This window comes from Halictus rubicundus, chromosome 6 (genome assembly GCF_050948215.1).
Source record: "Halictus rubicundus isolate RS-2024b chromosome 6, iyHalRubi1_principal, whole genome shotgun sequence".
In the NCBI taxonomy this organism is placed as follows: domain Eukaryota; kingdom Metazoa; phylum Arthropoda; class Insecta; order Hymenoptera; family Halictidae; genus Halictus; species Halictus rubicundus.
In genome coordinates, this window is record NC_135154.1 from 19,386,202 (window position 1) to 19,412,918 (window position 26,717).

At 39.9% G+C, this 26,717-nt stretch overlaps 1 protein-coding gene across 1 annotated transcript in view; it reads right to left on the bottom strand.

Moving 5' to 3' along the window:
- LOC143354813 (pikachurin) overlaps positions 1 to 26,717 on the bottom strand; it is a 294,755-nt gene that overhangs the window by 152,939 nt on the left and 115,099 nt on the right. The window contains exon 3 of the mRNA XM_076789159.1: positions 6,265 to 6,503. Coding sequence (XP_076645274.1) covers positions 6,265 to 6,503 — 239 coding nt within the window. The remainder of the gene's footprint in view (positions 1 to 6,264; positions 6,504 to 26,717) is intronic.

The window sequence follows — 26,717 nt, forward strand, 5'->3', positions numbered from 1 at the left end:
CCATGGTGTATTCAACTTTCTAGTGAGAAGGGACAGGAATGTTTGCAGGGGATGCGAATAGCAGAAGCGAGCTCGGTGGTGGTCGTGTGGCTCGATCGCAAATACAATGTTCAAAGGATTCCTTTGGCAGAAAATAAGTTTGTTGAACCTTATGAAACAAAATGAATAAAATTAAAGAATTTTTACTGCAGCGAAAGTTGAAATTAAAATTTCTCTGGAATGTACTGCGAATTTATAATAATCAAAATTGGAGGATTTTTATTGAAAACTGTTGAGAATTAATACTCGACCTTTACTCGCGACATCTGTGTGAGACTGCGTCTATCAGACCGATCGTCCCTGGTTTTTTGCGGTGATTCCGCGTTCTTCTCTTTCCTAGTTCATTCCACATTTTACTCTACGCGCGAAAGCACGTAATTCCTAAAGTGTGATAAAGTCTACCTTGAGATTCACGTCCATATAATCCTAACAGGTTATGGGCGCAGATAACGTGTCGGGTAGACAAAAATTACGTAAATAATTAAAATCGGTTAATCGAAATCCGTTTTCAGGAGCTGTGCGAGTGATTTTGGGGTTAGATCACCACGTGGCGTGTATAAGGACGAAAAATGGCGGGACTAGTCAACTCGACCAGAATGGAATTATTATCGAAAGATAATTACGACACGTGGCGTATGCAGATTGAGGCACTCCTGATAAAAAACGATGGGTGGATGTACGTAAGTGGAACTTTGCCTAAACCGGAAACCGCAGCGGATCAAGAAGCATGGACGCAGGCAGATCAAAAAGCAAAATCTGATTTGATTTTATAGATAAGCCCATTGGAACTGCACAATGCACGAGGATGTGAGACGTCACATGATTTATGGGAAAAGTTAGAGGCCGTTTATGCATCAAAGGGACCACACTGCTGAAGCAACTTACATTGCAGAAGTTAAGTGAAAGAGGTAATGTACGAGACCATATCATGAAATTTTTTCATGCGGTAGATAAACTCAAATCCATGTCTGTAACTATACACAAAGATATGCTTGCTACCTTATTATTATATATATTACAGTAGAGATGAGCTGCCTGATCCAGATCAATTGAAAATAAAAATATTAGAGGAACACGAGGCCAGATCACAAAAAGGTGACGGAGAAAGTACCACTGGGGCCTTCATGGCGAAGCAAAAGAAGAAACCTTTCGTCAAGAAGTGGACTGAATCGAAGAGCGAAGGGAAACAGTTTTCAAATGACAAGTTCCAAGTGCGATGTCATATTTGTAATAAATTGGGGCACAAAAGTTCTCAATGTTGGCATAGAGGTAACGATAGTTAGGCTAACACTTACTTTGCAAGTGTATTTTCTGAAAATTTCCTTGCGCTACAAGCAAGCGATAAAGTGTCAAGCAGTAAATGGTGTCTTGACAGTGGGTGCACCACACACTTATGCAAGGACAGGACAAAATTCACACACATAAACCGTACAGAACCTAAAAATGTAAATTTAGCAAACGATACCTCTGTAAGTGTTTCCCAGGCTGGCGTAGTTGAATTTATAGCATCAGTGTCAAACGATAGACGTCAAACGAAGCTAAAGGATGTACTGCACGTACCCGAATTGCATACAAACTTAATGTCAGTGGCAAAAATAACTGACAGGGGTCATGAGGTTGTGTTTAAGAAAAATATTGCTCTGATCAAAGACCAGGAAGGTAAAACAAGACTTGTTGCAGATCGTCAGGGTGATCTCTTTTAAATTCGACAAGGAACAGAACACGCTAATAGTGTGGTTCGTGAACAGTGTTCAGCCTTAGAGTTCTGGCACAGAAGATTAGGTCACTTATATTACAGAGATGTCATCGAGTTAAGCAGAAGAGGTGCTATAACCGAGTTTGAAGCAAAGCCGATGCCAAGTAAATGTGAAATTTGTCTCAGAGGGAAGCTAACCGCTGTACCATTTTCTAAGCGGAAAGAATCAGCTGTTCAGGTTTTGGAGATTGTACATATGGATATCTGTGGGCCTATGCGTACAGAATCTCAAGGTAAGGCAAAATACTTCATTACCTTTACCGATGAGTTTACTAGGTGGTGTGAAGTAAGGTTCCTGACAAGTAAGAAGGATGCCCTAAAAGCGTTTAAAGAATATAAAAATATGGCCGAAAAGCAGACTGGGAAGCATATCAAAAACCTCCAGTCAGACTGGGAAGCATATCAAAAACCTCCAGTCAGACAATGGAACAGAATTTTGCAATCATGAGTTTGATACTTTCCTGTGTACGGAGGGCATTAAGAGGAGACTGACAGTACCCTACACTCCGCAGCAGAATGGCATCGCAGAGAGGAAAAATCGGACACTGGTTGAAATGGCTAGGTGCATGATCATGGAATCAAGAGCGCCATCATCTTTTTGGGCAGAAGCCGTTGCAATGGCAAATCACATCAGGAACCGATGCCTTACGAAGTCTTTAAATGGAAAAATACCATACGAGTTATGGACTGGTAGGAATGCCAAGTTAAAATATCTACATTCTTTCGGCATTAAGGCGTATATTCTGGATAAGTCGTCAAATAAGGATAAATTTGCACCAAGAGGAAAGGAAGGCATGCTGGTGGGCTATTCCGACGAAACGAAAGGCTATAGAGTCTGGATACCACAAGACAGAAGAGCTACCATTGCTAGGGATGTCCGATTCCTTGATAAATATAGCAATGAGGGAGAGTCTCAAGATATAATTTTACCTGCTGATATGTATGATCGACATGAGCCAGAGTCAAGTGTCGAAATGGTAACTAATCAAAATTATGGTACTGATGTTATTTTTTTTCAGAAGCTGAACAAAATCAAGATATAATCTTACCTGCTGAAATGGAAATTAGTCAAAATTATGATAGCTGAGCAAAACCAAGATATACTGCCAGATCCTCATTCGCCTATTAAAATAAAACGAACACGTGGTAGGCCGCGTAAGGTATATACAGGAAATAGAGGGAGACCAAAGCAAATGTATCAATACACTCCAGTCCAAAATCAAGTTAGCCAACAGACTGAAGAAAATGCTACTGAAGGATGTTTAGAGGAAACTGTGAATGACGAGCATTATGAAGATGGTGGTACGAAAACGGAGAGCGACGATGATGCATTTATTGATGCGGTTTCTGGTGACGAGACCGTTTGCTTTTCCGAGGTCACCATACACGAGGTAATGGCGAGTCAAAATGCCCATGAGTGGAAGGAGGCGATTTACTCAGAAATGTTGTAACCTGTCGTACAGTTTTAACAAATAAGCGAGCTCCTGATGGATCGACTGTGCAACGAAAGGCACGAGTGGTTGCTAGGGGTTTCTCACAACGCCCTGGAATTGATTTCAAGGAGACATTTTCACCAGTATCGCGAATGAGTTCATTACGCATGATTTTAAGTTTGGCAGCTAGATATAACATGAAACTACATCAAGTGGATGTTGAAACCGCATACTTGAATGGACATTTGGAAGAAGAGGTATTCATGGAAAAACCTGATTTCTTAGAGGAAATGCTAAAATTGATCGTCAGCTTTGTATGGTTTACGCCAAGCAGGACGCGAATGGAATGCAACACTAAATAAAAAACTTCTTGATTTGGGTTTAAAGGCAACAAATGCCGATTCATGTATGTATTTTGCTCGACGCGGAAATGCGATTATGTTATTACTAGTATATCTGGATGACATTGTAATTGCATCAGATAATAAGTATTGGATACCAGATATAATTCAGGGTCTTCAGAAGAATTTCAAGATAAAGGATCTTGGACCCGCAAAATACTGTTTGGGAATTGAAATAGACCAAACAGAGGATAAAGTGTCAATTTCACAGAAGGGGTACATTCAAGATATATTACACAAATTTGGAATGAATGATTGTAATCCTGTCTCTACGCCATTGGATGTAGGAAGTCGTCTCGTCAAAAATGAGCAGAATGAAGACGATGGAGAAAGGAAGCCCTACGGAGAATTAGTCGAGGCTCTTATGTATTTGGCCACCTCCACCAGACCCGATATTGCTCATTCAATGAGTGTGGTGAGCCAATTTAACGATTGCCATAACAGCACACATTCGAGAGCTGCTAAGCGTGTGCTTAGATATCTCAGCGGGACTTCTAATTATTGTATTGTTTACAGAAAGACGGATGAAAATTTGTTGTGCTACGTAGATGCTGACTGGGGAAGCTGTAGCATAGACCGGAGATCATATACTGGTTTTTCATTTTTGCTGGGTGGCGGCATCGTAAGTTGGGAATCAAGAAAACAACGCACCGTTGCCCTATCTTCAACGGAAGCGGAATACATGGCAATAGCAGAAGCAGTCAAGGAAGCCATCCATTTAAGAACTTTTCTCCATGAATTAGGTTTTCATGATATAACGAAAACAGTTCTTTTCAACGATAATCGAGGGGCAGGACTACTTACACAGAACCCTGTCTTTCACCACAGCACAAAGCATATTGACATGCGGTATCATTTTATTAGAAGCGCTCTTAAGGAGAAGGATATCAGATTGGAATATTTGTCAACTAATGAGATGGCGGCTGATGTACTCACCAAGACGCTACCGCGACAAAAACACAATTTTTGCGTGGATAAATTAGGAATTATTCAAGATGTATTAAATAGAAATTAAGTTCGCTTATAGGTCAGTATTAAAGGGGAGTGTTGAGAATTAATACTCGACCTTTATTCGCTACATCTGTGTGAGAATGCGTCTATCGGACTGATCGTCCCTTGTTTCTTGCGGTGATTCCGTTTTGCCTGCGTTCTTCTCTTTTCTAGTTCATTCCATATTCTACTCTACGCGCGAAAGCATGTAATTCCATATCTTAAACAAAGTGTGATAAAGTCTACCTCGAGATCCACGTCCATATAATCCTAACAAAAACAAACATCAACTGATAATAATTAGACTTAGGGGATCGATATCCAATCATCAACTGATCCCAGAAATTAACTACGAATTTATAATTCTGCGTAAAATAATAAACATACAATTATGTTGAGAGGGAAGTACGTTTACTTTGCTTAAAACTTTTAAACTGCTTGGAGAAAATATGTGTAGCAATTGTTTGTTTCATATACAGTGAAACAAGCCGACAAGAGGTATTCTTACAAAATATATTCTACACTTTTTTGAAGTTTGAATGGTAGTTTCTGAGAGGAAAGAGAACCAATTTCTCACTTGGTTTCATATTATAATTTTCTAGTTAGTTTAATAGAGACTATTATGTAGCAGTAATAAAATAGCTTCTAAAAATGTTTTCGCTCTCCGCGTGTCTAGTGCTATTCCACTGCAGCCGGTCAAGGCTATAACTATAATTTTAGGTTTACGACGACACATCCTCGCGATCTATATTATCTCTGCTCAAGGCTGGTTTCGTTTCCGTGGAGCAGGACGAACCAGGAATTACAAAATTGATCGTGCGAGTATTTTTATTCGAGCAATTACAAAAAATGATATCAAAAATAGCGTCTTATCGAACGATCATGGCGGTATAAAGTCCAGAAAAGTTCATGCACTACTATTACTAAAAATCTTCAGCTATTGTATCTTTATAATTAAGTCCAAAAAAATTATACTAATTTTACTTAATTTAGAGATCCTACCATTTTTAATCGAGTTAAAAGTCCTATTAATTATATTCAATTTAAAAATCCTACTATTTTTGTTCCATTCAAAAATTCGACTAATTTTACTCCATTTAAGAAGTCTATTAATTCTATTCAATTCAGAGATCTTACCATTATTATTCAATTTAAAAATCCTATTAATTCTGTATAGTTTAAAATTCATACTAATTTTCCTCGATTTAAAAATCCTATAAATTTTACTCAATTTTCCACTGACTAAAATTATTCACCGGAAAAGTCCATTTATATTTAACTTCTTTCATTAATTATTGATTTGATCGTGTATCAACACAACTATACGCCATACCTTTAGACATCGTATAAAGAAACATGAAATCAAATTTGTCCGACATGTCTTACACATAAAAATAAAAAAGAAAATATTCCTAAGAGCCTGCTAAACTACCCGACATCATACGCAATCACCATAAAAGCACAAGGTCAGTAGATTATTTGTTATAAAAGATTTGATGGGTAGACATGTATGATTTTCGGAAGGATCCTCCCTTCAGGATGGTCCGAAAAATCGATTAATTTTGAGCGCAGGATGCCAGTACGAGGTCCCCGTGTTCCGGAATCATAAAAATCTTCGTAAAAAGGTGATAAACGAAGCACATACCTGCGTGGTTACTTCCATCTCGACTGGATTGCGTGGTGCGCTGGTCGTGACGTTAATATTCGTCGAATTCGCGGTGGTGTTCTTGGTCTGCGGGCCAACGTGTATGGTAAAGGACGCGCCGCGAATATAAAGGATGTCTTCCACCCCATCGTCGTTTTTATCCTTGTCTTTTTTGTCGTCATCGACCTTTGCGATCATCTCGCCGACAGGATTGGTCATCGGCGTCGTCGTCTTCACTCCTGGAACAGTCCGAACCACTACACGGAGACGTAACGTGAAATTCCATCACCTCTACTTGCTAATAAATATAAACAAACATTCATCTGTTAATCCTTAATCACCACTCATTATTTCAAATTTCTATATTTCATTTCTGCTAAATCTTCGACAATTAAATTCAGAGTCCTGAAAGTATTAGAGTACCTTTATTTTGGCATTCTCGATACTTCTATGCATTTCCTTAAATAACAATATTTCCCACAGAATTCAAAATTCCTCCGTCGCATTTATGAAATCCGAACGCATCCGCTATTGACTAACGAGATTTTAATTATTTCCCCGTTAATAACTGGGGGGACACAGTCTCCGACTGATCGGCGCTTGCGTTCATTCGAGGGAAAACGCGGAGCCCAAAAAGTCCGTCGGGTTAAAACAGCAACGGGTCTCGGGGGTTGCTTTCATCTCTGCGATATTAGTATTTCGCTTCTAACGAAAGGTTGCATCTGTCCGGCGCAAGGCTTATTAAATTTTAAGTGGCCGGGATTACAAGTCGGTTGTCCTCCCGCTAGAGCGAACTCCTCGAAGACCGTTTATATTGTGCATGATAAATTGACGGAAAACCGGGCATCGTGAAACATCGTCGAAAGCGGAGGAACGCTCTCGAGGACCCGAACGATCCCGTTGCTGCGGCAATCAGCCGCTAATTGATACAATCGTGCCCTCTTGTTTTCGTAGAGACTAAAGAATCAGTTGAAAGGATATTCGACGCTTTACTCCGGTCTTCGATTGTTCAACATCGATAGGAGAATACGCGACATTTTTTTTCACTGAAAAATACTGTTTCCGAAGGACCAGTTCAGAAAAGTTCGGTTTAGTTGCCAATATCCTTCTGGCATTTAATTAGGCTGTAATATAGACTGCCTATCTTTACGCAAAATAAAAATTGTCCGCATTGATTTCAAGAGACAGGAGACAGGTAGAAATGTTTCTCTTGTTTAAATAATTTTAATGCACTCAAGGCAATACAGTGTTGTCTCGATATATGTCAACAACGCGGGACTTGCCAGCGACAAATATCGTTCAGGAGATACTATTCTTTCTCTCGAGCTTCGATGCCCCTCACGGAATATACCCCGCTGTAGTGGGGATAGTTCTGCAACTTTTATCAGCCAGGTATTTACGACATGTATCGAGAAAACGCCGATATTTTTCAATTCTTTTATCCTTGTAACTATCTCTCATGTTACCTGCTAAATTTTGTCATAAACGCATCAAATCCACAGTCTAATCATTAAATAAAATAATTCCTCATTATCCTACGATTAACCCCTTGTCCTACAATATCGAGTCAGACTCGCGATGAAGATTCTAAACAGAGTCTAATAAATATGTATGTTATTAATTTCCTTTAAACCGAAATAAAATTCTATTTTGTTGTAGTTGATATATATCCTTTGGAGAAAACATAGGCGTACAATAAAATGAAACTACCTTTTTTCTATGAAATTCCGAATAATGGAGAATTTCTAATCATTATAATCACAAAATAAATAGTAGTGCAAGGGGTTAAATGTTCTGACTTGCACCATTTTTACATTAAACAGGTCATACGAAAATTCTGTATGCTGATCGATCAATCGTGAAGATAATTAATTATGTTATGCAAACAAATTTTGGGCAGCGAACCCTTTTTAAGATTTAATCACTGTAGACACCGGAGTATCGTTATTTTCGTCGTTTTCATTTAGCTTTGGAATTTAGCTCGTTTCAGGGTTGTAAACCGTGATGCTGCGAGCGGTTGCCAGATGTCTGCAAATTTCGACGACATTTTATTGTTGTAGAAGTTTCGCTGTTACGCGTGGTAGGTTTATAATAGGGAAACCCGGATTCGTCGCTCAGTCGTCGGCCTGTAGTCTAGGTGTATACATTTTAATGAAGACTCCTCGATGCTTTACATGACGCGTTTGCGGAAATTGCTGTTTTCGAATGCGTTCAAAAATGGTTTCGGATTTTCTTCCGGAAACCATGAATAATCTAAAAAAAGAAAATTGCGTTGGGTAGCTTTATTGGTTCAGATTAAAAAAATTCCCAGTTTCCTTGATTTATCGACAATTAAAATGAGAAGAGCCTCGAACATTTGTAGGCGTTCCATTAAAATTATTTTAACTTCGAACACAATTATTATTTCGCGACGAAAAAATTCCAGAGTATGCTTCAAAGATTGCCGAATGAATTCAGAAAAATTGCGTTGAAACGAATCTACCGGTTCCGATTGTAATTACAAAGTCTGCGGATGCGGAATTGGCAATCTCCGGCGAGCTCGCCGCGGATAATTCTATATTTTGGTAAAAATCGGCGCCGGGGCGGACAAACTATTAAATGGAACTCGTTGCACAAAACATCCCAGTTACTCTGAGAGTCGTTCCCGCGTTCCCGGGCCGCGGGTCTTTCGAATCCATTAACAAAGTTCCGCATAATCGGCGGAAACTTGAGACGGATTTCATTTCTTCGCGCCTCGCGGTACTCGCTCGCCTGCTCGGTCTCGCCCTAATTTCTCGGCTCCGGAGCCGTGCAGATTTTTCGATCGAATTTCCAAGGCTCGCGTTTCGTCTGGCGTCAATTAACGAAACTCGATCCGGACTACTCCGGGATACTCGGCTCACCGATTCAGCCACTGTTCGTCGCGAAGTTCCCGGCGAAGTTCGCTGGCCGGAACTTGGTCGTTTTGCATTTTATAACAGGATCGGGGCCGGGAAGTGGTTGCCGAACGAATTCGGTTTCCGGGGCTTGTTTACGGACCGGGCCCGCTCGTAAATCAGCCTCAAGATCAGCGACAATTAACTTGCCATTCGAGTAATGAAATCATTCCCATCGCAGGCAAGCCAGATGTGAGATTTGAACACATTCGACGTCCTTTTACGCGAGGATTTAATAACAGCACTCGTATTGGATTGTCTGGAAAGTTCCCGCCTGGATAATCTGTACCATCTATTGTAATTATTTTAAGCGAAAGGTCACTGCTACTTTTGGCAGACGCAGTGGATATTCCGGTTTCGGTGTCGATGTGCTTCCGAGCGCCAGGAAATGTGGATTCCCGATTTGTTTAATTGTGATATGCCCTACTGAACGATTCGAAAAGATTTTAGAATTATACGAATAAGATACTTTGGACATTTTCGGAACGGATGCCTTCAAAGTGAAGAATGCAACGGACATTTCTATGTCATAGACTAAAAGAGCAGATTGTTGAAAAATTAAAAACTTTCTAATTCTGTGCGGACCGTGATGTAATTTTTTTAATCGTTTTTAGCGAATATTTTCCGCATTCATTTTACACACATTTTGTCCTCATTTGAAGGGTTTCTTTCCGCTCCCCCATTGAACGCAAATATGAACAGTCACAGACAAATATGTGTCGAACAGTTTTAATTTCGCCGGCTCTGCGAAAAGTTTGATTAAAATCCCTGCACATCAATTCGCTGATGTACCTCGTCAGTGCTTTCCAATTTTTCCTCTCAACTGCTAAACGTTCTTTATTGACCCGTCAGCACTGTAACTGCCACAACGCTCGCACACAGACCACGGTTTTTCATCCGACGCCAGAAAATCAATCGCTATAACGTTCAGCATAACGAATCTATTTCGATTTCGACGAAATTCCGCACTCGTAAATGTAAATAAATCATTTGTTAAATTTTCCACGACATTTATATTTCATTTAATTAATTGAGCCGATAGGTAGTCGTAAGGATTTCAGAGTGATCTTGGGAATTTCTGAACTTTCGAGAGCTCCGGTTAAAGTTCGAAGAGCGTACTTTCTGGTAGGATCATTTAGGTTTAAAAGAAAATTCGAAATCGCGATGAAAAATAAATACTGACCGATTGCTCGGCGAGAAATTATTGGACTTAAGGGGTTACTTTGAGTCGACTTTAAGATGGTTTCCCGAGGAATTCTCGAACTTTCGAGGTCTCACATTAGAACTGAAGAAATGTATTTTATGATAGGTTCGTTTAGGTACGTTGAAAAATTTTCAATCAAATCGAGGAATCAAGAAATCGAAAAATGTGGATCACAGGATCCGCGAAAAATGAGTCGACTTTAAGAGGTTAGTTCGACGGTATTTTAACATATGTATTTTAAAATATGAAGGTATTTTAAACTTTGAAGATCCGAAATCAAAGCTGAAGAAACACACTTGAAACCACGTGAAATCATATCCAGAAATCGACGAATCTCCCATTCAATTCACCAGCGCAGATTGTGACTTTTAATTACGCGCAAACACGCCCGCCACGGAAACGCGCGTTAAACAAGGGTGCCACCACCTGGAGCAATCAGTGACAATGCAAGCAGAAGTGCATAGTAAATCTAGTGTGCAGAATCGAGCAGAGAACGCGGTAACAAAGCAACAATCGGTGGTTCTTCAATCTCCTTAATGATCCCCCGAGGAGTACACACTCGACATAATCAAGTCGATCCATTGATACGGGAAACAGTCAGTCAGTCGCGTTGTCGCTCACTGTTCCGAACATTTTTCAGTGCTATTCAACGTTGGTGGTACATTCATCGAAGTCACGATTCGGCCCTGTGAACGACGCGAATGAATTCTCGCGAGTAACGATAAAACAATTATTCCGCGCTGTAATATTAACCGGACTCTTTGATCGACAACAGGAAATCCCGAGTTGCTATTATTTTCAAGTTCCATTCATTACGAGTGACGACACACCCGGCCACTGTCAATACATCAATGATATCGATCCCACTCGTTCGCTGAGTAGGAAAGCGTGATAAAAACAATTTCTGGCTCGATTGACGCTCCGCTCGACTGGAGAAACGACGAATATATTGCGTGTCACTTTGTCTTATTGTTTTGTTTGAAAATCTTTTTCCTCCGGGGCATTTTTTCGCTCGTTTTTCCGTATTTTTTCTTTTCGTTGCAGTTTTTCAGTTATTCGTCGAAACGAATTGTTCGAGGCCGGTACGGCGGAACGAATTCGGCCGGACGGAAATTGAAAAATGACAATCTGTTTTAATTAACGTGTCCGTTGCGTGTTCTCAATCTGGTGGCCGGCAAAAGGCCCCCATCACCCTCCCGCACCAGCAACAGGTCGATTTATTGAAATTAAAGTCGTGGTTCTATTAAACCTCGCGCAATTACAGAACAACCCGGGTATTAGATTTTTTTCGTGTCGTGAGAAAGATGTTAAACAATTTGTACCGTTTACATTCGTCTTTGTACCAGAACCAGAGGCCTCGAACGCCGAGGCGTGTAAACATAACACAGCTCGGGTATGTCTCCTTGACATATATTGAAAATTCACTGTAATGACCAGGGGCCAAAAAAAAACAGTTATTCTAAAATTTTCTACGATAAAAATCGTCAATAAAAAGTTGATTATTACTGAAATTTAAGATAATCTACACAAAATATAAAGAAAAAAATGCGAAAAACAAAGTGATTAAAAAATATCGATTTCTATACTTTTTGGTTACAAGTAACAGCTATTAGTGACCCAAAAAATTGGATCCTCAAAAATCGTGAGATTATAAGTGATCGAAATGAATTGCTCTCAACGGTAACATTTACCAAGGAGAGAGAAAATTTTCGGTTACTTAAAGTCCTTATTTGTAACCAATACGATTTTTATTCCATGAATTTTTGTCTTTTTGGTTATAACGATCGTGGTCCCTGGTAACGATTAATCATGACTAATAAACATTTTGGTGGACTTCGTTTGAGATCTTTGAAATGTTCGACCAAGGAACGTCCATGAGGACAATGCCATCCGTGCGAAACGATGGAACGTTTGTTACCCAGCTGGAAAGTAGAAAATCATGACATTGATCGGACGGTGTGCCGGCAGATACCTCCGTCGAACCTCCTGCAGGTAAATTCCGGCGTACAACGTTGAACTTTCTGATCTCGAAGTGGCAGCAGCGTCGGAGTTTCAACGATAATCGTCCGACGGTCTGCAGAGAACGGGTTACGTCCGGCTGGTAAGCCAACGTTTATTTGAACGTCTCGCTAATCCGGCCGGTTCATTTAGCCGGCTCGTGAAATGTCCATGTGTATACTCGTGCTTTCACGCACGGTAAAATGAAAACGACTTGTGTGCCCTATTCGAGCCCTTTTCCCTCTTTTCTGCTCGCCTCGATCCCTCCTCCTCCTCCATCATATGAGTTTTCTTCGATATTCCCTATCTTCCTGGTACCTAGCTTGCCCCGTTCTCATTCTCATTCTCGTTCTCGTTCTCGTTCTCGTTATTAACACGGTGACTGCCGACTCGGCGGAAAAACTGGGTGAAATCGAACCAATTTATGTTACTCTCCACGACCCTCTCTAACTTCCGAGTCGCGCGTTTGTTATTTGCAGACTCCGGACTCTGTGCATTTGCGACGGAAATGGCCGGGCGAAATGTAACAGTGCCATTGTCACGCGACGTTCACAATTTTAATATTCGCTAATTTAATATTTAATATTTAAAGTAGCGTTTACTAGAATAAATAAAGTGCCTTCACCGAACGGAAGCATGCGCCAGAAATGTGCACAGTGCGCGTGGTTTTTGCTATACTTAATAAACTTTTTACTATGCTTAATAAAACAATTATTGAAAACAGAAAATGTTCTGCCGATAAAGATGAATTCATCATTGCCACGGATGGTACTTCTATACGCTCGTATAGATGCCGGATATATCCGGCACTGGTACGCACAATTCGTCGCTCGGATGCCGGATATTTCCGGAACTCGTACGCACAAGGATGGGACGTGACAATTGGATTATTTTTTATTTTGCGGGAATCTTTCGAATTGATGTGCTGTACTCAACTTGTTAATTACGCTCGTGACTAAATTGTTTCCATTTATCCATCGTAGGAAGCATTCATTTTGGAATCTGTTTGAATAATTCCGTTGCCGAATTGTAGATGGCGGTCAACGTATGAATTGTGGACTGAACAGAATATCAAGGTTGTTTCCAGAAGACGGTCGCCACGAAAATATTTTTCATTCGTCCGTCACGGATGCAAAGTGAATTTCTCATGACGACGCGTTATCCACTTCGCGGGTTTAGTCGCGGGCCCTTTATCAGCCACACGGACTATTTATTATTCTAATCGGCGGGTGTCTCGAATGCTGCAGGAAGCTCGGAGAATTCCGCAGAATGGATAGGCGAGCCTCGGTAATTTCGGACTCCTTCGTTGCACTATTAATCGGATCATTTAATCTCTAATTTGTTCCAGCCCCGTAATAGATTCTTGATCTTAATTTGTGTCGGAACAACTCTAAGGGAATACTTTATCAGCAGAATGAGATGGCTAAAATTGTGCTCGCTGAGCACAGGTTCAACAGCTAATATCACAAATCTGGAATGGTAATTCTGATCGCAGGTATACGATTATTTATGCATAAAAACTTTTATCTGTAGTTCCCCTCAAATATAGGAAATGTATGCTATTTTACCGTGGCAGTGTTTGCGAATATTATTTGAAGCGTCTGCTTTTCCTTCTTTTATAGTCCAAGAGACTGTCCATATCATTTTCATAGAATTTTTGCATTGTGGATCGAATAATTTTGCCTTTTGAAGGGTTGAAATTCAGGTTAATATTTGTTTTGAATTTTATTAAGGGGGGAATTGAACGTCATTTTCCAATAATGTCATGCATTTCTGTTTCATCGATCAAATCGCTTCACCTCTGAGGTCCGAATTTCATTTAATATGCAGCTCGGAGTGCCTTAATAATAATATAATTAATACGAAGCTAAACATGTTAAATGTCCCGTTGAATAAATTCTCATTTCATCGATCAAATAACCCCATCCCTAGGAAAGCTTGCATTCAATATTTATCTCGAATAATCACTGATTATTCAAAGACTTACTATCATTTGAAATGTGTTAGATGTTTTACTGCGGCAGTGTTTTTGGATATTGCTTGATGTCTCTGACTATTCCTGTCTGTTTCTACTTGCGTACATATTAGCATACTATTTTCCTCGCTTTTCATAGTTTAGAAAAATTATTAACCATGTGTATACTTCCGTATATTCTCATTTATAATAAAGTTAATACTGTAGGATCCTTTGAATTATTAATCACTTGTACAACCCCCTAGATACATCAATGTCAATGTCAACATTAAACCAATGAAAAATTATTTTGATGATCAGTATCAAGAATGAATCGAAGATCGAGGACTCGAGGATCATTTTCAGCATCAATACTAATTATAAGACTGAACTGTACTCCTCAAGAATCATTTTTACTTCCATCAGAAATGTATTATACATAAAAAAAAATACCGGGCACTTTAAGGGTCGAAAATGATGTCTGGGTTTACGAGACAGTTTTAGCACGGTGTCGACGTTTTTCCCGCCGGAGTATCTCAGAGTTCTCTCGACGGGAGCGATGTTTCAGTATTTTCTTGTGTGGGTATCGATGGGACGAGTGTGGAGGCGATAAACAGGTTCGTCAACGGGCCGCGGTGTTTTATCCGCGTTGCTGATTTACTATGCCGGTGGCGTGGGGTCGCGAAATTACACGCACCGCTTGGTTTAGTATCGGGGGTGGGCTTGACGTACAGCACGTGTCTATTTTCCCTTGCCCTCGGCTAAATTGTAAATTTCTCTCCGTAAGCGACGCGCTAAATCTAGCAGATAAGTACGCCTATCGCGGCCGACACGCCGTTTACCCCTTTGAAATACAACCTTTGAAGGAAAATGTAGTACGGTAGTTCCGCGGCCGTCCGTTTCATAAACGTTTCAATTAAAAGTAAAGCGACTGCCGGCCGCCGCCATGGTAATTTAATACGACGCCGGGCACCACGACGCTCAACAATTCACCCAGTCGATCCCTACAACGCGCATCTAAACAAATGCTTGTTTTCCTACGAAGTTTCATTTCTCCGAAAATTAAATCCCGGAACGCGTGATATCGATTGCTCGCGCTACGGTAATTGCCGTGTCTGACCATTGCTGGTTCTTTCTACTTGTTACGGGCTGTCGCAGTTAAGCTGCCTCTTTATTTTTATTCTGTCTGCGTCGGTGTTTTTGATTCTGTTTCCACGGACTTTGTTTTCTTGTTATTGTTGTGATTGTCGAAATGGAAAAGTGTTTTAAACGGACTTTATTTCGAGACACAATATTGTTCGTTCCATAAACATTTTTTTCGGTTTTTAGATCCCCGTGGAATCGAAGAGCTCAGGCCAACAATCGGTCAGCTAGATTTCGACGTGACTGTAAAAGAACAAATATTTTCGATAATTCATATCACGAGAGATCTATGACTGTTTGTTGCCCCGAACTATAAAAACTCTAAATGAACAGTCATGTCAAAATCGAGCTGACCGTTTGTTGACCAGAGTGTTTATTCGGGTTTACTGTTTGTTGCTCCGAGCGATTAGAAAATCTAAGTAGGCATCGTCTAAATCGAGCTGACCGTTTATTGCCCAGAGTTCTTCACTTATATTTGGTATGTAGGAAGCGTGTACTGGAAGTTATGCTTTAACGTTTAAAAAGTATTTTTATTCTTTCCGTCCTGTGTTATGTAGTGTTTTAAATATTGTGTGCTCGAAGAATCCCACCCCTTAGTATATCTAATACCCAAAAGCCCAGTGTAACAATTACTACAATTCTATTTGAATATAAAATACAAATTAGAACACTATGTTCAAGTTGTTCCGTTCTGAAGAAGGGGTAGTTCGGTGTTTTCGGGTAAAGCACGCGCAGCCAGTGGAAAATAGGGTTACACAGCCGTCACCGAATCTGAGCTGCTAATACAGCCCGATAATAAACTAATTTGCGAAGCGACAGGTCCTTTGTGGACCCCCGTACGCGTAATTTGCGCGGTAATGCCGAGAACAGAGAGAACAGAGAGAGAGAGAGAGAGAGAGAGAGAGAGAGAGAGAGAGAGTGAGAGAGAGAGAGAGAGAGTAGAGGACGGCCATGCTCGGGGGCTCGTTTCATTTTCCTCCCCGGAAGATTTAATCGAACGATCCATGAGGATAGGAAGCGGGTCCGATGCTCTGACCGCATCCCTGTTGTTCGGCTACGACATACATGACGACAGGGAAACGGGCCGACTGATATTCGCGCTCGTGTAATGGCGACGCGACGCGACGCGACGCGCCACGCGTACAACCTTACACGCCAGCCCGTCAAACTCATTTGCGGACACGCGTGTACTCGTTTCGCGGTGGAGGACGTGGACCGCGTTACACGACCACGAAATCCATCGAACCGATTAGCACGGTCCGCAAATTGTGACGAATCGCGGCTGTGCTAAAGGCACGTCCCTTCTGCACAAGAAAGAAAATTATGCGACCCTTCTAACTACCTCGGAGACTTTGCTCATTTTTCTGCAGGAATCTGATGGGAGAACTTTTGCGAAACTCTGTAGACTTCTTCAATTTACTGTATACATATATTAAAATGTTTCTATCGCTCGCAGAAACGTTTGTATTGCTTTTAAAATTAAGGAGAGATCTCAATTTTTTATTTATTCGAACGGTGTCCTTCGACAATTTTTCTTTTTTTGTACGAACTCCCAAAGTAGTGTACGGATTTCTGAAAACATTTAAATCAGTCGTAGAATGCGGATGCGTTTCCTTTAGGGTGCCTGCGAAACTTTGCTAACTTTTTGACAGGAAACTGATGCGAGGATTTTTGCGAAACTCTGTAGACTTGTTTGCGAACCTTCAAATTAGTGTGTCGATTCATAAAAATATTTGTGTCGTTTGCAGGAACGTATCTGTCAACTTAAGGGGTGGTCCCATTTTCCAATTTATTCTAATGGTATAAATTTAAGAATTTCGTATGAACAAACTAAAGAAGAAAACTTTGCACAATTGTTCGCATATGTTTAAGCCATCTCAATGAATTTTTATAAGTTCCAATTACAAAAATTGTATTTGTTATTTACCGATAAAGTCGCCCAGTCGAAAAAATCGAGAAAATAGGAACCAAGGGAGGAATACTTGAGAACTTGAACGGTGGATGGTTTCGCCGGGTTTGATTGCGGAAGAAATAAGAATTAAGAATTAAGAATTGAAGCGTTTCGGAATCTTGACATCGCCCCAGGCAACGCGTCCAACAATGTTATGTGGTCGCAATATCGATTTTCCCGACGGGACGTTGCATCGCTACACGTAACACGTCGGATTTGAGTGAAAAAAGGGGAGCCGTTGATACGTTATTGCATCTGCGGATCGATGGATTCAACCCCACGCGCCCCGAGGGTGCAAAGATTATAAGCGGTTCGCAAAACGTTACGCGCGAACGAGTTTGGTAATTAAGTTCGCTCCGCGGCCGAATTTCTAGTCCGGGGGATTGAATTAAATTTCTGCGACGATTAGTCGCGACGTCGATCATTGAAACCGTGATACTTCACGCGGATTCGCTCGTTTAACTCCTTCCACAGTCGATATTGCGAATTTTTAATCTTTTTTGTCCGCCAAACAATTTTATCTTGATGCTTTAGCCAATCCGCAAACCGTTTAACATCTATTCCGATTTTTCTTTCATTTTTGAAGATCCATGTGACGCTATGAAACTAAAAGAGTCATTCTGCAGTAAAACATTAATACAGCATTTTTGGGAACTGTTTGAAATGCGTTCAATATCAATTTCTATTTTTCCTTCTTTTATTTTCCAATAGGCTGGTCCATATCGTGTTCATAGGGTTGAAGGGTTGAAATTTAGTTTAATATTTGTTTCGAATTTTATTATCATATATTTGTACAGACCGATGCATATCATTATTACAAAAGGGAGTATTAAACGTCATTTTGCAGTAACGTCATGAATTTCTGTTTCATCGATCAAATCACTTCATCTCTGGAGAGGTCCGAATTTCATTTAATATGTATCTCGAATAGCCTTTGATTTCCAGAACACTCGTAAATATAATTATTACGAAGCTAAACACGATAAATGTTTCTTTTAATAAAATCTCATTTCATCGATTAAATAATGTCATCCCTAGGCGAGCTTGCATTCAATATTTATCTCGGATAATCATTGATTACTTAAGAACCTATTACCATTTTAAACGTGTTAAATATGTTTCCGATATACTATCCCGGATTTTTCTACCATCGGTGAGGGTTTAAAATACATGGAGTGGATCAATAAATTGATTCTGATACAATAATAATTAAAACGAATTTGTGAGCTTGAAAATGTAAAATTGCCATTCGCAATAACGTTATGAATTTTTGTTTTGTTTACTCGAGTGAGGAGGTCGCTATAGTCCCCGAAACGGTAAACATTTGCGTGCACAATGCGTTTTTCATCGCCCAGCATAATCGTTAAACGCAACAATTTGAATAATTGATGACAACGATGCGTTCGTAAATAATTTCTTGATTAGCTATAACTGAACAGGCTCCCTTGAGATAGCAATGGCAATTACATCCTGCGGTAATTAAATATGTACAGGTTTCGCGCATCTGTTACAGTAACGGAGACACAAAATATGACAGAATGCATGACAAATGAGCAACGAGTAACCGGCGTCATTAACATTCACTGCGCGCTACGTCGGCAATCGAGAATATTAAATAACGGTTGTATTGAAAAATAAGCTGTTATTCCGAATTCTCTGTCGTGTGACACTCAGTTACATGAATTCGACGTTTAACGAGGTTTTGGAGCACAACCTGAATCGAACATTCGGTCAAATTATATTTCAAAATTTCGATTTACCCGTTAACAACATTTTTTAAAGCCGCAACAGTCAAAATTGCTGTACGATTTTTTATTATTATTTTATGCAATTTTGAATGGAAGGTGTACAGTCAGCTCCATAAAAAAGTAAATTACATTTGGAGGGGTTTACTCGATCGAACATGATCCTCGGTTTTGTTGCATGAAACCGTGAAAAAAATTGTACAGCAATTATTGAGCATTCGTTGAAAAGCATCAATTTTTAGGTGATTTTACAGACGATTTAATTTGTGGTGCGTTCGAGCAAAACCGTGTCTTCAGTTTCTCACACGCTGCGCCATACAAAAACATTTTAAACAAGAAAATGAGAAATGAGGATGGGAAATTTAGCGTGTAAATACTTCCTGGTGTCAGTATACATACATTAAATAAATTAACTGTGTACCGGAAAGATTTTACAGCCGGTAGTTGGACAGCGAGCGATAATCGAATTTCGCGAATTTACGATTTTCGTCCGGACCAGAAACGCGATTGGCCGGTTCCGGGAGGACAATATTCATATTCGACGGTGTTAGACGACGACCATTTCCCGCGAGAAATCGCCCGAACGTCGAAATTCTCGGGCTCTCTCTCTCTCTTTCTCTCTCTCTCTCTCTCCCTCTTTCCCTCGAGTTTCGAGAAGGGGACGCGACGTGACCCGGCCCTGACTGGGCGAAGCTCGAGCAATTTCACTTCCGTGCTGTCGCGACGTCGACGGAGATCAGCATATGGAATGGTAATGGCGCAAACTTGCGCCGCGACTGCCGAAACGAGAGAAAAAGGAAGTGCACCCTCTGCCGCGGAGGGTTCCGAATATCGATATCTACGGGGTGGCTCGAAACTATTCGCTGCATCCCCAATCTCCCGGCACGTGTCCCGAAAGGCGATTTTTAACGCGCTTAAAAAAAGAGCAAAGATTCTCCACGCTTTACAGATGGCGAATCACTTTACAGCTCAACGAACAGTGAGATTTTAATACTGGGACTTTAGAGAGCTGAAACCCGAAACGACAAATCTTATTTATTTAGTTGCGAAGTGGATCAGGAGGATACCCAACGTTTTACACTTCGTGTTAACCCCTTGCGCTACTATTTATTCTGTGATTATAATGATTAGAAATTCTTCATCGTTCAGAATTTCATAGAAAAAAAAAAGATAGTTTATATTCATTGTATGCCTATGTTTTCTCCAAAGGATCAACTACAACAAAATAGAATTTTATTTCGGTTTAAAGGAAATTAATAATTAACTGTTCAGAATCTTCATCACGAGTATGACTCTATATTGTAGGGCAAGGGGTTAATGACTGTGCAGTAAGATGGGTTCGTTAAATAATTTTTTATGCAGCTGAAACCCTACTAGATGGCTTATAAAATTGATTTATTATATACTAGGAGGGGTCCCAACTTGTTCCACATTTTCATAGCAGTGAGCTTTTCACAGCAGGGTCTTTGAATAATTTTTTTCAGGTGGTCAGTACAAGTAAAGTAGAACACACACTGTACGGTGTTCAAACAGCCCGTGCCCGGAGGGGAAAGGGCCACGTTGGCACGGAAGAACGACTATATTGTTATTCGAGAGGAAGACGTTCGACGTGTGCGAAAACTTGAGCCATAAATTCGACCCGGCCGTGGAGCGGTGCATCGGTGGAACACGATAAGGACAGTCTACCAAGAAGAGGAAAGAACTGAGCTTGCTGGGAGGTGAGGATACTGAGGATCGAAGTGCCGAAAGTCACAGTGCTCGGTCAAATCCAGTGGCTGGAACGTTCAGACCGTCGCTGGATTTCTATCGTGACCAACCGTTTGTCTATTTGTACTCCGAGGAACAGCGAAAAAATTTTATCAAACATTCAGAATTTCATCAGGGCCACAGCACTGACCAAAATCAGGCTTTCGGAGTTCCAGAATTCTAGGGGTCAATTCGTCGGAGGATTTAATTTAGCAAATTTATTTTAACACTAGGTTTGCGGAGCATTAACACTAAACCTACCAAGCACGAATCATCTAAAAGTGACACATCTTATAGAAGGGAGAAGATTGAATTTACTTAAACTTTGTACGATTTTCATTGTACTATGTGCTTAAAAAACGAAGTCAATTCGGTAATTTCCTATGAAAACGTTTTTCTAATTTCAATAATTTTGGAATAGAAAACCGGTCATTTTGACCGTGGTAGGATTAGTATTAAAAGTGACTAGGGTCCCATTTGGGGTGACCCAATTACTGTGTCTATATTAATCACACTTATTTTTAAAGCATAATGAATATTAAGAAAGAGATATTAAATTTTTTTCATTAAAATCACATGTTATATCATATGCTAAATCATATGTATATATTATTATATATATTTATTCTTTAATATTAATTATGTTTTAAAAATAATTATGATTAATATAGGCTCAGAAATTGGGTCCCCTACACTATTTTACATTACTTTATAAAAATAATAAGAATGTGTCTATTCCAATTTGTAGCTATTTTTTTATACTATGTACCCGAAGAAGTAAATTTGTTGAACACGTCATCATGGATGTATCTTTACAATTTCAATATTCGTAAATTAAAAATATTCGTACCCGCCATTTTGACGGGGCCCGTGAACCTAGTGTTAATGTTGAATCCGGAAGGTATCGTTACACTTCGTCTCACAGGACAGCAGAACATTCTACTTTATTCTTGCTTTCAAACATTCCCTAGAGCTTACTTATACCTGTCCAGCAAGAATATTAAGCTCCTCGCTCTTTACCTCTTCGCCATGTTACATCGAGCTCTTCGCATCGTCCATCATCTTCTCATTGAATACATTTCATTCTCTTTCTCTCTTTCTCTCTCTCTCTCTCTCTCTCTCTCTCTCTCTCCCTCTCGCTCTCTCTCGCTCTTCTTCCTTTCACGTTCTGTTCACTACCACGTGCGTCCGTCTTTGGTTCTCCCTATCTCCTTTAAGCTTCTCATTCACCTCTTCAACCTCCCGACTCTTCGAGTATCTCTCTCTCTCTCTCTCTCTCTCTCTCTCTCTCTCTCTCTTCGTTTCTGTTCCTCTACCTCGCCTTATCGGTGAATAGCATAATAGAACGAGATGCGATCGTTATTGAACCTCGCTCGATGACGAAGTAAATGTACACACTCTTTTTTCTCATGGGGGGATGCAGCCTCATATCGGTTGCAAAAAGCCTGGAGGGCAAAGTTCTTTGTGATGCGCTAATCGCCCTAGACGATCTGCAAAGGCCAATTATAAGGATGTCCGAAACAGCGAGAGTTTGGGTCGACGTCCATTTTTTTAAATTTGCAAAATTTGGAAGACAAAAACAGATCCGTAGTCACATCAATTTTCAATGTAACCAGACTTCGATTTTCAATCACCAGATTATATGAAACTGTATTTAACACGAATTAGACAATTGTTTATTATTCCATTAATTCTATTTTGGGATTATGTAAATTGTCATTTACTTATTCAATTTCTGAAGATTCAATTGAATCTGCTATATCTAGAACAATATGCATGAACTACCTCGAAAAATGTGTTTTTAAAATTTTAATGAAGCTGTGAATGGTCCTAAGCTCCGTAAATCGTATAATTGCGTAAAAGGCGTTAATGGATTAATTTGTTGGAAAATTACTTGACAATAAATTAGAAGTAAAATCCTTTGTGACGGTAGAGCATTGCTGGAAAGTGACAGAAAGACTTGGTTCAAGGATATCTAAAGTTCAACAACGAAATAAAGTATTCCGACACCCATTCGCCACAGAAACTGCGCCATAAATACTATCTGTCCCGACCTTTCAACAAAGTATCAAAGTTCCCTGCTGTCTATCCGGGGAAATATTCTAAAGCCCCATAATACTTGGCGGTTTCACTTCGAGGTGGATGGAACTTAGGGTATTTGCGGTGCTTGACAAGTGGCGGAACTTGGAAAACACCAACAAGACGCTCGACTAAAAGGGGCTCGAAAGATTTTCAAAGTTCCGGTTAGCCCCGGCAATTTGTTCGAGCGAGTCCCATTTCTTTCCTCGTCTTTCGAATGGAAGCCATTACAGAACCGACAACTAATCAATATACCCTTAGAATGTTTCCAAATTGGTAGCATACTTGGGCTCTTGGATCAAGAATTTATCGAACATAATACAATTTAATTTGACGGAACATGTCGAGCAGGATTTCTTGATGGAAAAGGGTCCATAAATCTTGTCTTCTTTCGGGGCTAAATACAAATTATTTTGTACGAAATTCACTGTTATACGAAAAATAAAATAAATATTGTTTAAATACTTTTCAAGAAACACGTGCTATCGTTTAATAAAAATTGTCTTAGGTTCAAATGTCCCCAGTAAGATGCACATGTAAAAATGTAATTTTTAACTTGAACAGAATTATAAGAAAGATAGCATTGTATTAAAATGGAGAAAAGTGTGCGTTGAATCTAAATTGTGCTGAATCACAATTAAAAACGACGATAAATTGTAGGATTTATGGGGATTCACAAATAACATTTCGTAGTTAACGGTTAACAATAAATAACAGTTTTTGGCTTCGCGATCGATCCGGCAACCGAATCGCGCCGAAGATTCCCGAGCTTACGCGAGCGTTGCAGCTGTATGGTGTTTTCCATTCCAACATAAATATTAGTCCATGAATAAAGAACTGATCATTTTTTGTTTAATGCGCATTCTATGCACTCGTGATAAAATTGAATCAATAATAAAAACCATTAAGAAAATAAGTAAATTTTGCATAAAAATCCGCCACTGATATCAGCCTGACTATGAAATCGGGATGCAGAATAAGAAGAGGAACGGCCAAGCTGCAATTTAGCGATTTTATGATCTTGATCAACGAACCGCGTTAACGGCGAACGATCAAATGTTATGTTTGAACGATAGAGATCGTTCGGGAATCTCTCGATTCCGGCATTAAAACGCGAGCGGAGCAAGCGGCAGAACTTGCCAGCGAACCCAATGTGTACTCTAAAAATTTGCTGTTCGTTTTTCACTGTCGCTTTGTATTTACGGGCTTGAGTAGCATATCCATCGCGGCGGTGCGTATGCACCCCGTATGGATGATGACACGGGGTTACTTCAATAGGGGAACGGCGCGATGCACAAGCGAAATGCAGTCGAGGCGGTAAAGGGGCAATCGTTGTATAACCCGAGGAACGGTGCGCATTTCCCACTGAAACGATCCCCCGTCAAAGAGTGACACGTCTGCCCCTCCTCAAGACAGCTTCGAATGGCTTTCCGATGGCTCGACTGCCATAATTCATCCGTTTCCCCGTCTTACATCCCTGAATACCTCCTCGACTCGCCCCTGTAGTCGCGAAACTAGTTGCTATTTCCATCAATTAGCGACTTCTTTTTTTAGAAAAAATTTAGTCATGTTTAGTTTAGGTATTATTTTATCTGACTCTTCAATTGATATCATATTACATGATACGTGTTATGCAATTGGACATTTTCATTGTGGCTTATCCGTGGCAGACTTGTGCTAATAAAATCACATTGTAATTCGATTGCACTATTGAATTACATTGTGTTTCGGTTATATAGTAATTCAACTACAAACCTTTCAATTAATTTAATTAGCATCGAATATCGATTCGATTAGGATCGAATAAAATATTATTCAATCTACAATTTATTGTACTATGTTTTTATGTAAATTTAACTTCTTTTTCCTCAACAATTTTAGGTTTAATAGGAATACCTCGGATGCTTGCGATTCTGGAAATATTATTTCTTCGATTGGATCATTAATTTCATTTTTCTTTTTTTGTACACAGAATTGTTCTCTACACATTTTTAGAATTGTTGTATTGACCGAGAAAAAGTCTTGCCACTTGTTTCAAGGTTTAAATCATAGTTTTGTCGAGCTTTATGAAAAGAGTTTACCATAAATATGAAAAATAATATTTAAAAATAAATGATATTGAAAAAAAATAAATGTTAAAAGATCAATGTCCTTCGTGAACGTCTCATTCCAACCACTATAGCCTCGAACAAAATAGTAATTATTCCTCGAAAAAATTTGAGTGCATTCTTCAAACATACCTCTAAAACCCAACAAATTTTGAAATTACAATGCCCACCAACAATCTTTCAAAGTTCCCAAAAATTGCCTTATTGTCAGTATCGGAGCATCATCGTGAGTGGCATAATTTTTTCAGTGGCACTCCCTTGCTCTAATTCCTCGATGCCTGAGGGCATCGTGTTCAGGGCAGTTCGTTTGATATCTGACATCGGCCGCAATGCAAGCAACCAGGCCAAGCATATTATTTATAGCTTAATTGGGGGGATGGGGAGGGTTGGTTAATGTTTGAATGAACGAGGCAAATAGCGAGGGGGCTCGATAAATTCTCATCGGGTTGACAGAGGATTGCGACAGTCAATTAAGGCGGTTTCAATGCGATCGGACTCTTCTTCTCGAGCTATTTTGGATTTCAATAACTCCGCGTTATTGAAGTTCCGAAGAAGTTCCCGGCTGGTCCGACAAGATTGAATTTAGGGCGTCTCTCTAGCCGAAGACGACGCGACGCGGAGAAGCACAACAAGATGCTCCAAAGACGATTGAACGTCCACGGGTCGTGGCCGGGATTGATCTTGGAGACTTCAAAATCCGTGCTTCCATTTTTAACAATCCAGTGTCGAAAGTTCCGTTAATTTTATTCAGTCGTAAGAAGTGTGTTCTTAAGGGAGGAACCTTGTGTAAAATGAAAATTTTTTTGACGCATTACATTTAAAAAAGAATTCTTGAAAAACAGGTCATTTAGACAAGCGCCCCCCCCCCGCCCCCTAAATTCTTTTGATCTGCATGCTGTTTCAAATTACACTCGCGCGGTTTTGTTAACATAAATTTTTCCCAGTGGTGTTTCAGCGACCTTTGGCAATTCGTTTAGCCCGACGGGTCCTCCTGCGATAGTTACAGCAAAAATGATTTGGCAGGATTTCGAAGCTCGACGATTTCAGAGCGACAGGCGCTTCTTATTGAGTTATGCGGTTATCGACGCAGCTCGACGCGCCATCAATTTCGGCTTTATGCTCCTTCACTCGGCATGCGTGACTGCCGACAACCCCTTGATTAGCTCGTGATTTGATTATTTTAGTGCGTAGACAACGTTCATGATCTAGGAATGATGGAAACTCCGGCTGTGTACGTTTTATTGGCAGAAATTGATCGATTCCCTGCAACGACGCTGGGGGTCCGATGAAGAATGGCACTCCAATTGATGTTACGGTAACTCGTGTGTTTTCCAAATAGCAATTAAAACTGTTCCGCTTCTATTTTTGACAGTCTGTTCCTCCGATAACGTATTTTTCCAGATTACGTGCAATTAATTTTCTGCGTTGCGAAACGCAGCTGGACTTTAGAGAAGACTGAAGAGTGTTTCTGACCATTTTTTGAAATAACAATTTTGGTATTACTTTTCTAAAAAAAGAAAAGACATTACTTTGACAATGGACAAGAGATTTCTAATTTTTATTTTATTACCTAAAACTGAACAAATATTTACGATATATTCTCTAATGAA